This window comes from Triturus cristatus, chromosome 2_2, assembly GCF_964204655.1.
Source record: "Triturus cristatus chromosome 2_2, aTriCri1.1, whole genome shotgun sequence".
Taxonomy (NCBI): domain Eukaryota; kingdom Metazoa; phylum Chordata; class Amphibia; order Caudata; family Salamandridae; genus Triturus; species Triturus cristatus.
In genome coordinates this window covers 183245499-183259378 of record NC_140582.1, presented here as the reverse complement: position 1 = coordinate 183259378, position 13880 = coordinate 183245499, and the positions used below count along the sequence as shown (strand labels likewise).

The following is a 13880-nucleotide window of genomic DNA, read 5'->3' as shown; positions in this document are numbered from 1 at the left end:
AGGCAGGGGACAGCGGGCAGCCCTCATTGGATAAAGAGATGCGGCTCAGCCTGGCTGCTCTGGCAGCGCACAGCACGGGATAGAAAGGCTCAGACCCGCTGCCTCCTCTCGCCGCGCGGAGTGTTCCTTGGCAGGCAGGAGGCGCGCGTAAAAACGCACCGAGCCGGCGGAGGCACCAGGAGCCACCCCGACCGCGCGCACGCACAGGCAGCAGGGACTCCTTTACCAGAGGATGGCAGCAGCGCTCTCCCACACCACCTTCTCCATCTGAGCTGACTGTCGGTGCACCTAGAGGTCTCCATCGTATTTTGGAAGGGTTAGAAAAGCAGCGAAACTGAAGGCGCAGAGCGGACGGGCGCGTTCTGCTCTACTGTCACCGGCGCGGGGTCTTGTACATAACACCTATTATTTACATAGCCACGGAACGCCAACCTGTGAGGGTTCAAGGTCTGGACACGAGTGCAAGTTAACATCAGCATCTTTTAAAGCTGTGGATTCTGAATTCTCAAAGGGGGAGCCTGTGTTTTATCGCCAGCCTTTGCTCGCTGCGCGCTGCTGAAAGTGGAGGAGCTTTTTTCCTAGAATCCAAGCTTGGCACTTGGCGCTTCATCGGCGGCCGATGGGCAAGGGCATGGAGAGGGCGAGCTGCGGGCTGGGGCTGGGCTACGTCCTGCAGATGTGTTTCCTACCTGCCCTGGCCATCCTGGGCGCCAGCAGCACCTCCGCCGCCCAAGGTAAGGCGTCTCCCGCGTCGCTGCTGCCGGAGGTGCGCCGGTGATGGGAACGGGTTGTACCACTCCACCGCTGGGTGTTTCCCTGCCTGTTTAACGAGGCTGTATGCGTTGATTTACGTTATATGTGTTCTTGGTCGCATCGTTCTCTGCCAGTATTTTTCTTCCCTAGAGATGTATTCGGAATGTCGGTATAGACGGCACGGGATATTTTCGGCTGGATATTATTATTATGTTTGCTTTTTAATTTGATTCCTTTCCACGTGTTGCTCTGTGCGCAGACTTAAATAGTGGACAGAGACATCAATATTGGTTTATGTATGACAAAGTTACATCCATCCAAATGTAAGACTGTGGCACGCGCTCTGGGCTTGTGAGTTGCGGTGACAGTGCTGGTGGAATTGATATTGGGGTGGGAGGGGTGCTTGTGTTGGTTCTCTCGATGCTGGGGCTTTGGGAGCGATGGTGGTGTTAGGAGGGATGCCGGTGGGTAGGTGAGTTGCGTTGGTGGGATTTGTGGTGACAGTGGTGGTGATGAGGGGAGGTGGGGGCTGTAAGTGTTGGAATGGCTGGTGGTGGTGGTGTGGCCAGAGGGGTGTTGATGGTGGTATGGTGATGCTGGCATATGGTGATGCTGGCATATGTTGGTGTCGTGGAAGGGGGGGATGTTTGATAGTGTTGCAGTAGCTATCTCCGGACCCTTACCACGATTTTGACACGCTAACGCAGTGACAATTTTGGGGGAACATGCTTGTGAGGAAAGTTTGCGCTCTCAGGCCGGCAGTGCCGTCAGCGGTAACCTGACATAGACCCTGGTCTGTGTGTGCCCGTGGTGTATTAGTAAACGCGGTTGGTTAAGCCTGGTCCTAGACATTAGTCTAAAAGCAGAAGCTTTTAAATGAGTTAATCTGATATTCCCCGATGTGTGACCTCTCCTCAGGGTCTGGGGTAGGGGCGCGCCGTACCAGCCAGCTCCTTGGTCCCTGGCGCTCTCTGCCCTGCCTCTTGCTCCGGGTGAGTAGCTGTGCAGAAACGAGAGCGGGGGCGCTTAATTGGTTAATTAGACATACAAAGGGCCAAGCAGCTCGAGTTAAGACGGCTCGGGCAGGAATTAGGAACGGATGCCTCCGTCTGGATGAACCGATAAGACGGAGACAAGTTCGCGAGGAAGGGAGAACGATCAATGGGGATAATCAGTCGGGAGATAAACAGAATATTACAGGGGGCGGGTCCGGCGCGCGCGGTGGAGAGCGCGAGCGGCGCCGCACCGGGGTTTTGCAGCCCGGCTCTTGCTGTGAGGCAATTAGACGTTTAGGGAATGTCCCCGTAGGATGCCCGTTTGAAAACGGCGCTATCTCCATAGCACACACCCTGTCTGCTTGTAGTCTGCCGTCACGACGGCTCAGCACCTTTAAACACCCCCCCTTCTCGTTAAAGTATGGGTTAGGAAGGGACGGTATATCAGAACAGTGCTTGGCCAGGGTGCTCCAATTACCCAATTTGAGAACTCTGCGCATTTTGGTACCACCTATGTACCCCCACTATTGCGATAGGCCATCCCACTGCCACAAAACTACTATCTCGTCCGTTGACTTGGCCACGCCTCCTCGTACCAAAGCCTGGACCTTGCCGTGATTTTGACAAAAAATGTCCACATTTTGAATAGCTCTTACTACTGCGATGAAACACGTTTCTAAGTGCTCAGAGCTATGCCGCAGATATGTAACAAGGCTCACCGAATTGAAGCCGTTGGTCCAGGGTCACACAATTTGTTCAAGTGAGGGAGTTGGGGTTAGAAGCCAGGTCTCCTAGTTTCACATTCGGTTGATATTGTATTGTAGTGTATTGTAAGTGCATTTATATAGCGCTTACTACCCCTGACAAAGCGTTGAAGCGCTTTTTCGGCGAATAGCACGCTACTCCGGAACCCATAAAGGATTAGTGTTGAAGTACTATAGTGATATATGAAAGTAATGAGAGTGGTGGATAGTTAGTTATCTGGATTTAGAAGGATATCGGAAGGATACAAGAGGGAAAAAGGGTTTGTATTTATATAGCGCTTGTTAGATGTTGAAGTGCTTTTTTGACGAGTGGCACGCTACTCCGGAACTCATAAAGGATTAGTGGCCCACCTTTGGAGAATGGTACATAGCACCAAACCGTAGGTACAACCAACACCTGCATGAGATGAACATGGGCCTCGCGACCTTCGAGCGCTGGTGGTAACTGCTATCAGAAGACAGTGAAAAAGCTGTATGGTTGATTCCAGGGTTCAAGAGGAAACAACTGGGATTGAACTGGGAGACCCGGTAGACTGTGTTGAAAGGCACCGGTTAAGGCAGTATGGAGCCAGCCATGTGTACAGACGTCATCGAGGCCCCTCAGTCCCAAGGAGAGCGGCTTAAGGAGCTACCAACTGGAAACTAGTCCACTGGCTATCATATTGGATTACGTCAGAGCATCGAACAGTGTGATGTGGAGCTAGAAGCACAGGGCCTATGGAGGCGGCCGCGATGAAAGCTATAACCAGCGAAGAACATAGCAATGTATGAGAAGGTACACGTCATGGGCGAGGCCCCTTCTTGAAGGTCGTGAGTCGGTCCTGGACGGGGATCTCCAAACAGATCAAGACCAGCCAGGAAGGGCCCAGAGGCCACTCCCAAACATGGAGCGGGGTTGCCACCGCAGCATCTCCCAAGAAAAACACTAAGGTCAAAATGTGTACCATGAACGAAGAGAAAATGGAGGGTACACTAAGCGCGAGCAGACTCCTCCCAGGAGTGAAGATGATGCAAGAGGTAGAATCATGTCCAACAGTGACTGGAAACGGGAGGATGGAAGCCCAGCAGGAACACACTTAAACACATACATTTGCAGTTCCTCAGTGAATGTGTGGAGCTGCCTTCACTTACTATTAGTGGACAAAAAACTGGAAATTGATCATAGGAGGCTGGAGTTGAAGAAACAGGAGCATCAGAAACAGGGGAAGTCTCGTGCACCTGTGAAGCCTGTCTTTTCATTAAAAAAAAGCAGGGTAGAGGCCAGATGGCTCCAGCAGCCAAGCGTCAGTTTTTACTCTGCCATGATTTATTGAAAGTGCAAGCCAGTCTGTAGTGTGGGTTCAGCACATGGTTGATACTGTCATAACTGATTAACACCCAAAATAGGATAATTCAACTGCTGCCACGTACCTGAACGCTGCCTGAGCTTCGGAAGATGGGAGTGGACCACCGCTTGCACCAGTCAGACCGATTATGTGAGTGAGCAGTAATACCTATAACCACTGGATTTATGTGATTCTACAACATCAGCTTTCTCCACATAATTAAGGATATGCGGCATCTGTCACGTAAACCATCATCTGCTGCCTAATTTTAAGGTTTTCCCGAAGAGAATTTTGGTTCTAGGTCAAATGGATCAAAAGTTACTAAAAATTTAGCAAAACGTGTTGCTGCATAGTAGAACGCCCTTCGTGAAAGTGAACTGGTCACATTTCAATTGTCTATTGCTTTTTTTGATTGTTGACCTGTTACTAATGTGGTGGAATCTTTGCCCAGACAGTGTTAACGTGTAAAAAAGACCCAATAATGCAGTAATACTGTCACAAAATATGCTGCATTTCCCACATAATTTGCCTTGTCATGCTGCATAATTTGGTCAACTGTGCTGCAAATTTTGCCCCATCGCGTGATCCCAGTGGCCCTGCCTATAACCCCCCGGTCATGCTTTTCTCAATCTAAACAAGAGCTTGCTCCTACGTCAAGCTACGTGTCCCCATATCTCCACTCCAGATCACCCCATCTTTGCTCTACTTCTGTTTCTTATCCAGAAACTGAGATCATTCTTATTGTTGAAAATGATCTGGGAATTCCAACATAAGACTGGAAAAGCATGGATGAACATATGGATATTGTTTTCGTGGCCTGGTCGGCTATTTCAGAGAGGTTCCCTTTACCTAAATGGCTAATTTCATTTTCAGAGATGGCCAATTGGCTTTAATAAAATAACTGACCAAACTGTCGACAGATGAATGACTTATGCCGTAGGTCACTTATTACTGCATACAAAGCTGAAAGCAAACTGCCATCGATTTCTCTTGTACATGGGGATGTCTCCTCCAACATAAGTCATAGAGTCAGTGTGCCCATGTCTATTTTTTGGTGGGCCTTCCTTAGCATTCCAGTCTCCCAATAAAAATGTTCGTCTAAAAGGGTTTTTTGGGTGTTTTTTCAGTGTATTCCGCTTCATAGCGTGAGGGCCTGTAGTTGTACCTTCCCTTTCGTTTCTTATGACAGGACTTTCCAATTGGTTCTATATGAGAATTAGAATTCTATGAATGCACAGGGTAATCGCTATACTAGTCCAAAAGATTGAACTTGCATTTATGTAGCGCTTACTACTCCTGACGAGGAGCAGAAGCACGTTTTTTGTCAACATCATAAACAAAATGCTAATATTACCAAGTGCCGATGGCAAATTTGAGAGGAATTTGCCGAATCCCTCCTGCATGCATAGATGGAGCAGTCAGGATGATGTAATGTAAAGCCGCTGACAAACACACTGAGAATTGCATCGGTGAAAGGCACAAACTGGTATGCTACTGAAGGGAGTGTCTTGTGTTATGAGTGTTGTGTGGTAAATAAAGACTCTAGAGCGAGTATGGTGCTCGCCTGTGGCATCAGGGCCATCCCAGCGATGCATGCAAGATGAGTGAACCTAACAACATAGTCCTGAAGTGGGAGAACACTGTGTCTGGAAGAGAGACTCATTTTCTTGGCTGATGAGGCGCATACCTGGATACCAAAGAGAGCTGGTGTTTCGGTGTGGTTGTTTGGGTTCAGTGCTCTTGAACTTGATAAATGAGCTACGGACGCCGCTTCTGTGTGCCCGAACACCATAAAGGGATGTATGCGTCTTCAAAGATAGGTGCAGCTTGGATAGACCCTGGTGGCTCCTCTTGGCTTGATACAGATTTCAAATAGTCAATTGGATGCTGTTTATAGGTGAATGACAAATCCTTCAGCTGGTTAAGCAGAACTCCAGGTGTCAGGCCCTCCGTACGCATTCACAAAAGCAGATCCTGGGGTCCATCCTTCTCTTACATCGCCAGGGCCAGCCTGGGAACTCAAAGCAGCCCTGGCAATTTTGTCGAACTAGCCGCCGGGGGCGCAAGTATGAAGCACTACTGCTTTTGTCGCTGGTGGCCGATATTGCAGCACTGCTGCAAAACTGGCCCCTAGTATCAAACCTTCCGCCAGCCTCCTGGGGGAATGCCCCATGCCCGGTACAGCCAGTCCGGACCTGTACATCACTCCTAAAGCATGGAACTATCTCCCACTCCACCGTAGAACCTCGCCCTCTCTTCTTGGCTCTTCGAGTGAGTTCCAAACGGCCCAGGGCTAACCTTACATATCTGCGAAGCACCAGGATACCCTCACGGGAGATAACTTGCTATACAAAGGCATGACATATCTGATGTGAGCGCATAGAGGGTCCTTGCTATACAAAGGCATGACATATCTGATGTGAGCGCATAGAGGGTACTAACAGCGATGCCTCTGAAGCATTGCCTGGCACACTGGGCCATAGACACTGCCTTCTCAGTGAAACCTTTAGTAAACCAGTATCGTACGCCTTGCCTTCTCACAGGTTTGATGATCAGAGTGGCCCTGTGGTACAACACCAGATTCTGTGAGGTTGCGAATTCTCGAGCGTGACATCAGAAGTGTTAACCAGAGGTGTCTCATGCTTTTCTTTTCCTACTGCAACTTGTCACTCCTGGTTGTTTGTATGTCCCTTGTAATCTTATGAAATCGGGTAGAATATGCTAATTGTCTCTTCAAGCAGGAGTTTCTTTTTGCTTTTAAAATAAATATGATGTTTACAGTCATGATGCTCTATATGCGCTCTCTATTCTCTGTTTGTGTTTCTGTCTGGTAGGACATGCCTCAGGTTGATCATATATGGCTGTGTGTCCCATGCAGGTTTTCCTTGCATTCTTTGTCTTTGAGGATGGCAAAGTCACCTGATTTGTCGCTCTATTTGCTTTACCTCACTAGCCTCAACTATATTGCTGTGCACACAGGAACCAAGGAAAACACCTTTGTAGGTGGCAGTCAAAATCTAACTGCAGCGACTCCGCCCCAAAAAAGTGTAGACAATTAAAAAAGACAGAAACATTTATTCGCTGCTTTGAACTGAGATTTTAAAAAGTTCTTTTTTTTCTTTGACAATCACTGGAAGATATTGTTGCAGTTTTGCGCCATTCATTGGGCTTGGTAGACCTTTGTTCTCATTTTGCATTCATTTAATGATTGATCCAGTCTCTGTCATGCTTAGTATCTGGCCAGTGCCATTGTGGTCGCACCAACCTGCAAGCGGCACTCAGGGACTGGAGCCACTGCCCGGCTGTCCTCAGAATCATGTTCTGGTTGTTCAACAAGCTTGATGTCAGCCTTTGTAGACGGGCAGAACAAGAGTGGACAAGCGGCAGGAAAGCTGCTCTAACACATCTTTCTCTTACTGCATTTACTTCCGGGCCTTCCTTCCTGCTGTTTCTCCCCGTAAGGAGTCATTTTCACCCTCCGCCCCAACCCTGCTGTGGTGCGATCACCATACACTGTTTCCAGTATGGATTTTGCTTTCCAAAAAGCGGGGAGAATCCCAAATGCTAGACTCATGTTTCTAGATGCTCCTTCCTACACTTATTTACGTTAAATCATGATATACGTAACACATACAACACGCCACCAGCATTTATGCTCTGCGCCTCTGTTTCGGTCTATTTACCAGACTATATGGAAATGCAGCCCTTGGTTCAAAAAGTTCAGATATTGGGTTAAAAAGGCTCAAGTGTTCTTCATGAGCCAGGGATATCCGCAAACTCTCTGCTTTGAATTCCAAGTGATTGTCCGGCCTTGCTTGAGCATTTCCATTCCCATATTGATTCTTTCCTCTTTGGTCTTGTGAACATGGACCAATGGCAGTGCCTGACATGCTAACGGTAAAACAAATGATGGAGTTCACCATCAAGGCGTCTTCCTCTCATTGTAGAAGCTAAAAAGCTTCGCAGTATTTTTAAGAACCTCTTGCTATGGTGAGTGGATTGAAAAATAAGGGGGAAAAAAGTAAAATGCTGACTACACTAACTTAATTTCCTTCTCTGCTTGTAGATATGTGCAATTTTTATAAATATTAACTGTAGACAAGCAATTGTCTTAAATCTGCGGGTTTGTAAATGCTCGTAAGATCAGTTTTTACAATTTGACTCCTGCTGATACAGGCCGAGCTCTTATCAACAACGGATGTGATCCCGTCCTTCGTAACGTAGTACATCATGCATTGAACATCCATTGACTGCCTCGTCTGTTAGTCCGAGCCTGCTTCTATGATGCACCCTGAAGATGTACCAGCGCTACATATTACCTCAACAATATATACAGATATGTCCAAAGATGCAACTGGTCAGAGGAAGTATTTTATGTATGTATCCATGCAGTATTTCTATAGCATTAACCTAGTCAAAAGCCTGCGTAGCACTGTACAAAGCCAAAAGTAATCAAATCTCTCCCATGGCCTGCATCCTATGCATGAGTATCCATGACACAATGGCCGATTCCTCCGTATCCCATTTCTTTCTCAGGTGGAGGGCCCTTGAATGGCAGGCTTATGTCATCGGCAACGCCCTTTCCACCACTGGTTCACCTCTTCCCCGTCCATGTCTCCTGTCAACGTCTCCACCAATTCTTCTTTCTTGCCTAGTTTCAATCCTTGGACATGTACCTTTCCCGGAAACTGCAGTGCGAGGCTCTGCGGTATGCCACCCCTCCTCCCTACCTACGTCAGCAGATTACGTACCCTGACATGACTAGGTGGTTCTGAAATTCATGCTGTCCAACTTACAGGAAGCGCACCACCAGGCAACAGCATGCTAGGCCTTGTCGTGTCTCATGCGTCCTTTGGGATAAGTGAAAGCTCTCTGTGTCTGGTACCTCACCCCACGTCCATTACTGTTACTATATCTGACCAGTCGGTGGTATCCATAACAACCATCAATTACTGGATTGTGTCAACCCAGGTTATCAATAAGTACCCAAATGGTACATTTTTCATCAGTCTATTAATAAACCAATTTCTTTGAAAGTTCATTAATGTGTAATCAAGTAACTGAAAGAGGATGCTGTTTTACTACTCACTTCTAGCGTGCCTGCTGTAAAAAAAAAAACGTGGTACTTGTATAGCGCACGACTCACCACTGAGGCATCTCGGTGCTGTACTCCTACCGCTGTAGGAACCCTTCCTGGCTTTCCCTGTGAAGAGTCCACTCCTGGGCATCCCCATGGTGAAGCCAGGCATCCCAGCGCTGTTGGGGCTGTTGTGGAGATTAAGCAAGCTATTGCCCAGAGTTGCAGCGTGGGACCCATGATTAGAATAGGCACTGAGGCGAGAATATCAAGTCCGAGGAGTTATTTAGCCCGAGACCCCCACCAAGGCGGGAATCGAACCCTCGTCCCGGACCAGAGCTCTGCATCAAGGTCTGCCGCTCTAACCATTGAGCCACACTTCTCCACTAAACTGTAAAACTGCTATTGGTAGAAGCTGCTGCTTCCAAAGTGGCTTCACTTGTCAGTGGGCCAGATAACCAGGACTACTCAGAGATGCTCACTTAATGTATGGGTAAATCTAATCAGCAGAAAAGACGATGCGCAAGCTAGAAAAAGAGGAGGAATTACTAAGTGTTTACATCGAGTTCCATTGTCAACCAACCAGCCGTCAGCCAAAAGAACAAGAATGCTTAATTTGTGCAGGTGCTTGCCTGCGGTGGGCACTGCTCCCATTTTGGGGGCTTGGAACTTACTTTCCTCACCAGAAATGTACCCAGAGTAAGAGAGAAAAGCAGAACAGGGAGAAAGAAGGATGGGGAGAAAGATAAAAAAAAATAGTCATTAAGAGAGAAAGTAGAGATTTAAAAACCTACACTAGTGAGGACAAGAAACAGGAAGTAGTGAAAGAAAGAGGCATAAGGTGAGTCAAGGCTGCGTGGAGTTCGAATCTCCGGCACTTGTTCGCAATGGTCGTTGTATCGTAATACAAAGTCTGGGCCCCAGCATTTGTTTATTTAGTAATTTTACAAATGAAGCACTGGAAGGCAGGACTCTCAGACTTACTGCTGGTAATGATGTGCGGAACCATTGAAGCATGCATTGCTGGACCGGAGATCTTGAGATCAGAATGATGAATGTATAGTTCCATATGATGGTATGGTGGTAGTCAATGCTGCTAATGGTATGGTGGTAGTCAATGCTGCTAATGTGAAAGTTGATATTAATGACCTCGATATTGTGACATACAACCACTAGTCCCATAAATGAGATGAGTTTGTGGTCCCTCGTCTTCATTTTTGCCAGCTGCGCTCAGTGCGCTAAATGTTGTAGGTCCATAGTTACATCTGGAACATGTGAAATTGCACGAACCAGATCTTGGTTGAAACTCCAGCGCTGATGTGGTATACTTTCGATTCCTCGAGGCTGAGTAGCCAACCAGCATCCAGAAAGAGGTGCCTGTGGCGCAGGGGGGGTGGCGGGTCAGAAGCCCCTTAACCCTTCATGAGACACCCATTCGGGCCACGATTAGGGCGCCCTCAACAGATCATTCAGGGGGGCCCCATCTTTTTGTGTTAGCCTCTGCTCAGAAAACCGTCTCTCCCTTGGCAGACTCAGTGCCAGTCTCAGCTCGAAGGGGTCCCTTGCTCATGTTAGCACTGGATTCAAGCCAGCCTGGCTGAGGAGGGGTGTAACCCTGAAACCTGTCCCAGAATGCTTGTTTCCGGTTCAGGGAAGACCTGGCTTGGCAGTTCGGGCTGGACTGTTCCCATGAGGCAAAGGGTCAAGACTGATTTGCATATAGCTGGGTCTGAACTGGGGTGGCGAAGAGAGCTAAAGAACGATGATGGATTCAACCCAGATCTTTGACTGGGGGTGAGTGTCTGAAAAGTTTCAGTGCTCCGTCCATCATCTCCTTGTGTTTGCTTTGTTCACCCTAAACTGGCAGGGTATGCCCAGACGTGGGTTGCTTGCTTACTTTACCACTGGACTCAAGCTAGCCTGGCTGAGGAGGGGTGTTACCCTGAAACCGGTCCTAGGATGCTTGTTTCCGGTTCAGGGAAGACCTGGCTTGGCAGTTCGGGCTGGACTGTTCCCATGAGGCACAGGGTCAAGACTGATTTGCATTTAGCTGGGTCTGAACTGGGGTGGCGAAGTGAGCTAAAGAACGATGATGGATTAAACCCAGATCTTTGACTCGGGGTGAGTGTCTGAAAAGTTTCAGCGCTCCGTCCATCATCTCCTTGGGTTTGCTTTAGTCTCAGCTAGAAGGCCAGCCTATGTTACTAGTTGTGTGGTACAAAGCACTATATAAACAAGCAATAGTTATCAATCATTCACCCACGAGCGTTTTCAGGCATCTGTCGGAACGGAGCCTACTTTTAGTCCAAACCCCTCTGTTACCCCTTGTTTCCCTTCTTTCCAGACCAACATGTCCTCCAGTGCTATCACCAGCTCCACATCTTCCCCTGGCACCCCTGAGTTAGCCTGTTTGCCCAAAAACACACAGTCAACCCTCTTGCCACAGGTTCAACCAAATGATGCTCACACTGAACCTCCTAATCTCTATTTAGGAGGCCTAACCGGATATTACGATGGATGAAAAGGAAGCGTTCCCGCGTCGCCGACTGAATGAAGCCCCCAGGGAGCTTAGCCACACCAGGCCAGGACCAAGCCTTGGACTGCACCGCCGGCCTCAACTAGGGAGGTGTGACCCCCACACCTGCCAAAGCTCTCTTTACTGCTTTTTGCATTTTGTCGTTTTGCCATCTACCACTGTTTGTGAGCGAAGTGCCTTCCGTATAGAAATCACTGTGTGCTCACTAGTGCCTGGAAGCACCCCCATCAGACCTGCGCCACCTTTCACGTTTGCCCCGGACCATGGAAACCTTGAACTTCGAGAGACTGACTGGGTGATGAGAGAGGTGGTGAAATGGAACGGAGAGATGTGGGCACGTTTCATTTGATCGTCTACTTCGAGGCATTAACCGTGAAAGCAACCTCTCAAACCATAACAGAGGGTACCATCACATCAGCCACTAGTCTCGTCTGTTATCGGTGGCGTGAGCCCTACTGCAAGGAAGGTAATGGGCGCCCTGGCTGCCCTTTGAAGTCTGAAATGCAGTCATAATCAGGATTTGGTGGCCCCTCAAGCCTCTGGGCCCCGGTGCCACTGCACCTGCTGCACCAATTGAAGCCATGCCCCTGCCTGTTATTGTAAATGTATGTTCCAGGTTGTTGATGTTCTGCACAGCATGAGGTACCTGCTGTCTCCTCACTAGTAGTCATTGTAAAAAAGTTCAGAAAGAGATGAGAGACATCGAGTGAGATCTGCGCGTGTGACCTGCCGATTGCGCTCAGGTCTCGAGTGAGCTGGGCTCCCCTGCGTCTGCCTGTGCCCTCAGAGACAATCACGTCTGTGTAGTGGTGTATATGGCATTGCTGGCGCATCTAACCTCGGGAAGCGCGCTGCCCCAGCTCACACCGGTGAGGCCCAGTCCAGAGATCCAGGCCTGGTTTTCCTCACGGCCGAGCCGGGCGAGCTGCGCTCCGTTGTATGGAGGATGTGCCTGGGCTTCTCGCTGTCCTGCAGAGCCCGGGAGCGACGGCGAGGCTGGCAGGCTGCACAGTGACACAGCGCGCACGGCCAGCAGGATGCGCCCGCCCCTCGCACAGAGGGCGCAGTGAGTCCCCGGCGCCTCCCCTGAATGGACGGACTGTGCACGGTGGGCTGCGGAGGGGCCCGCCCTGCTCGTGGTACTGTGGACAGTGAGGCAGACCCCGACAGCACCGAAAGCAGGCGCGCGAGGGGCTGAGGCATGTGTCTGCCTGCTCGCCTTCACAGGCACAACCTGGGGAAGTGAAGGCACCGGGCGCACGCTGGCACCTTCGCACCCCGTGCACTTGTGGGACGCACTGTGCGCCCGCGGGCCGGGGCGGCCGTCGGCTGAGGTGTGTTTTTCCGTCTCGTTGAGCTCCAGGCTGTGGAGTTTTCAGCCGGGGGGAGTCGCGTTTCTACGGCTGGACATGGAAAAGGAGCCGGGGAGCCTTCGGCGGCGGTACCTCACGCAGACCTGCCTGCTGGCCGCCCTGGCCCTGCTGTGCGTCGGCAGCATCGCGGATGCCCAAGGTAAGGGAGTACTGCCCTGCCCCTTGCCCACAGTACTGGCACATGGTGTCGCCTGTCACCGGGGGCAGCAAACTCCTCTGCTCAGCGTGTGACCGTCTGCAAATTGGTGCATCTGGTGCGAAAGTAAAATATGCATTGCCGCTTCATAGGAGTTTGGCTGTATATGGTAACCCTACCAGTATATCTTTAAAGGAGGTTGTTTGAGACAGTATAAAGCAAGATTTATTTATTTTTACCTCCGTAGTGAAAACTGGTTAATAAAAAACTGTGAAACGCCTGAGCAGCGCACATGAACTCACATGTATAATGTTATTTTTACTGCGCTGGAAAAAATAGTGTTTTCGTTGCACTAGACACTTGCGAGCATTAAGTGGTGTAGGGACCTATTATGATTTATTTATTGACACCTAAAACATAATATCTTCGGGGTGTAAGTGTTTACTCTTAATCTGCCTCTAGGCGCTGTAAATCCCCGGCTAACCGCGTAAATGTGTTTAGCTTCCTGGTGCTACCATTATTCTCGCACCTTTGTAGAGGACATTGTTAAATTAGTGACAAGAAACACAAGTGCACAACATATGAAGGCGAGCCCTGCATTAATGCACAGTGCACAATAAAATACTTTTTGAGTGCGCGAGAAAACTTTTAAAGCACAACCCTGCTCGCCGAACATATGCCTATTTATCACAAACTTAACACTGTTCTGTACAAATGTGCGGGGATGCGAGCAACACCCAGAAGAAACGCATCCTACGCGGATTGCCAAGGATTTACAGCGCCTAGAGGCAGAGTAGAAGTATAGCGCTTCAATCAGCTGCCCTTATCACGGGAACCAGCGTTTCAGCCAGCCGTCCCACTGTGCATCAAGGCTTCCAAGGAGAGACCGAGGTAGCGGTGCCCTCCGATGGCACTGCACGG

The 13880-nt window shown here is 49.3% G+C and overlaps 1 protein-coding gene across 3 annotated transcripts in view; it reads left to right on the top strand.

Moving 5' to 3' along the window:
• Positions 1 to 483: 483 nt before the first annotated feature.
• UNC5C (unc-5 netrin receptor C) overlaps positions 484 to 13880 on the top strand; it is a 433268-nt gene continuing 419871 nt past the window's right edge. For 2 of the 3 annotated variants that reach the window (XM_085641158.1, XM_085641156.1), the window contains exon 1: positions 484 to 734. In XM_085641158.1, coding sequence (XP_085497284.1) covers positions 620 to 734 — 115 coding nt within the window. In that variant the 5' untranslated portion in view covers positions 484 to 619. Of the gene's footprint in view, positions 735 to 12416; positions 12963 to 13880 lie in introns of those variants that run through there. The other variant, XM_085641157.1, reaches the window with a different exon arrangement.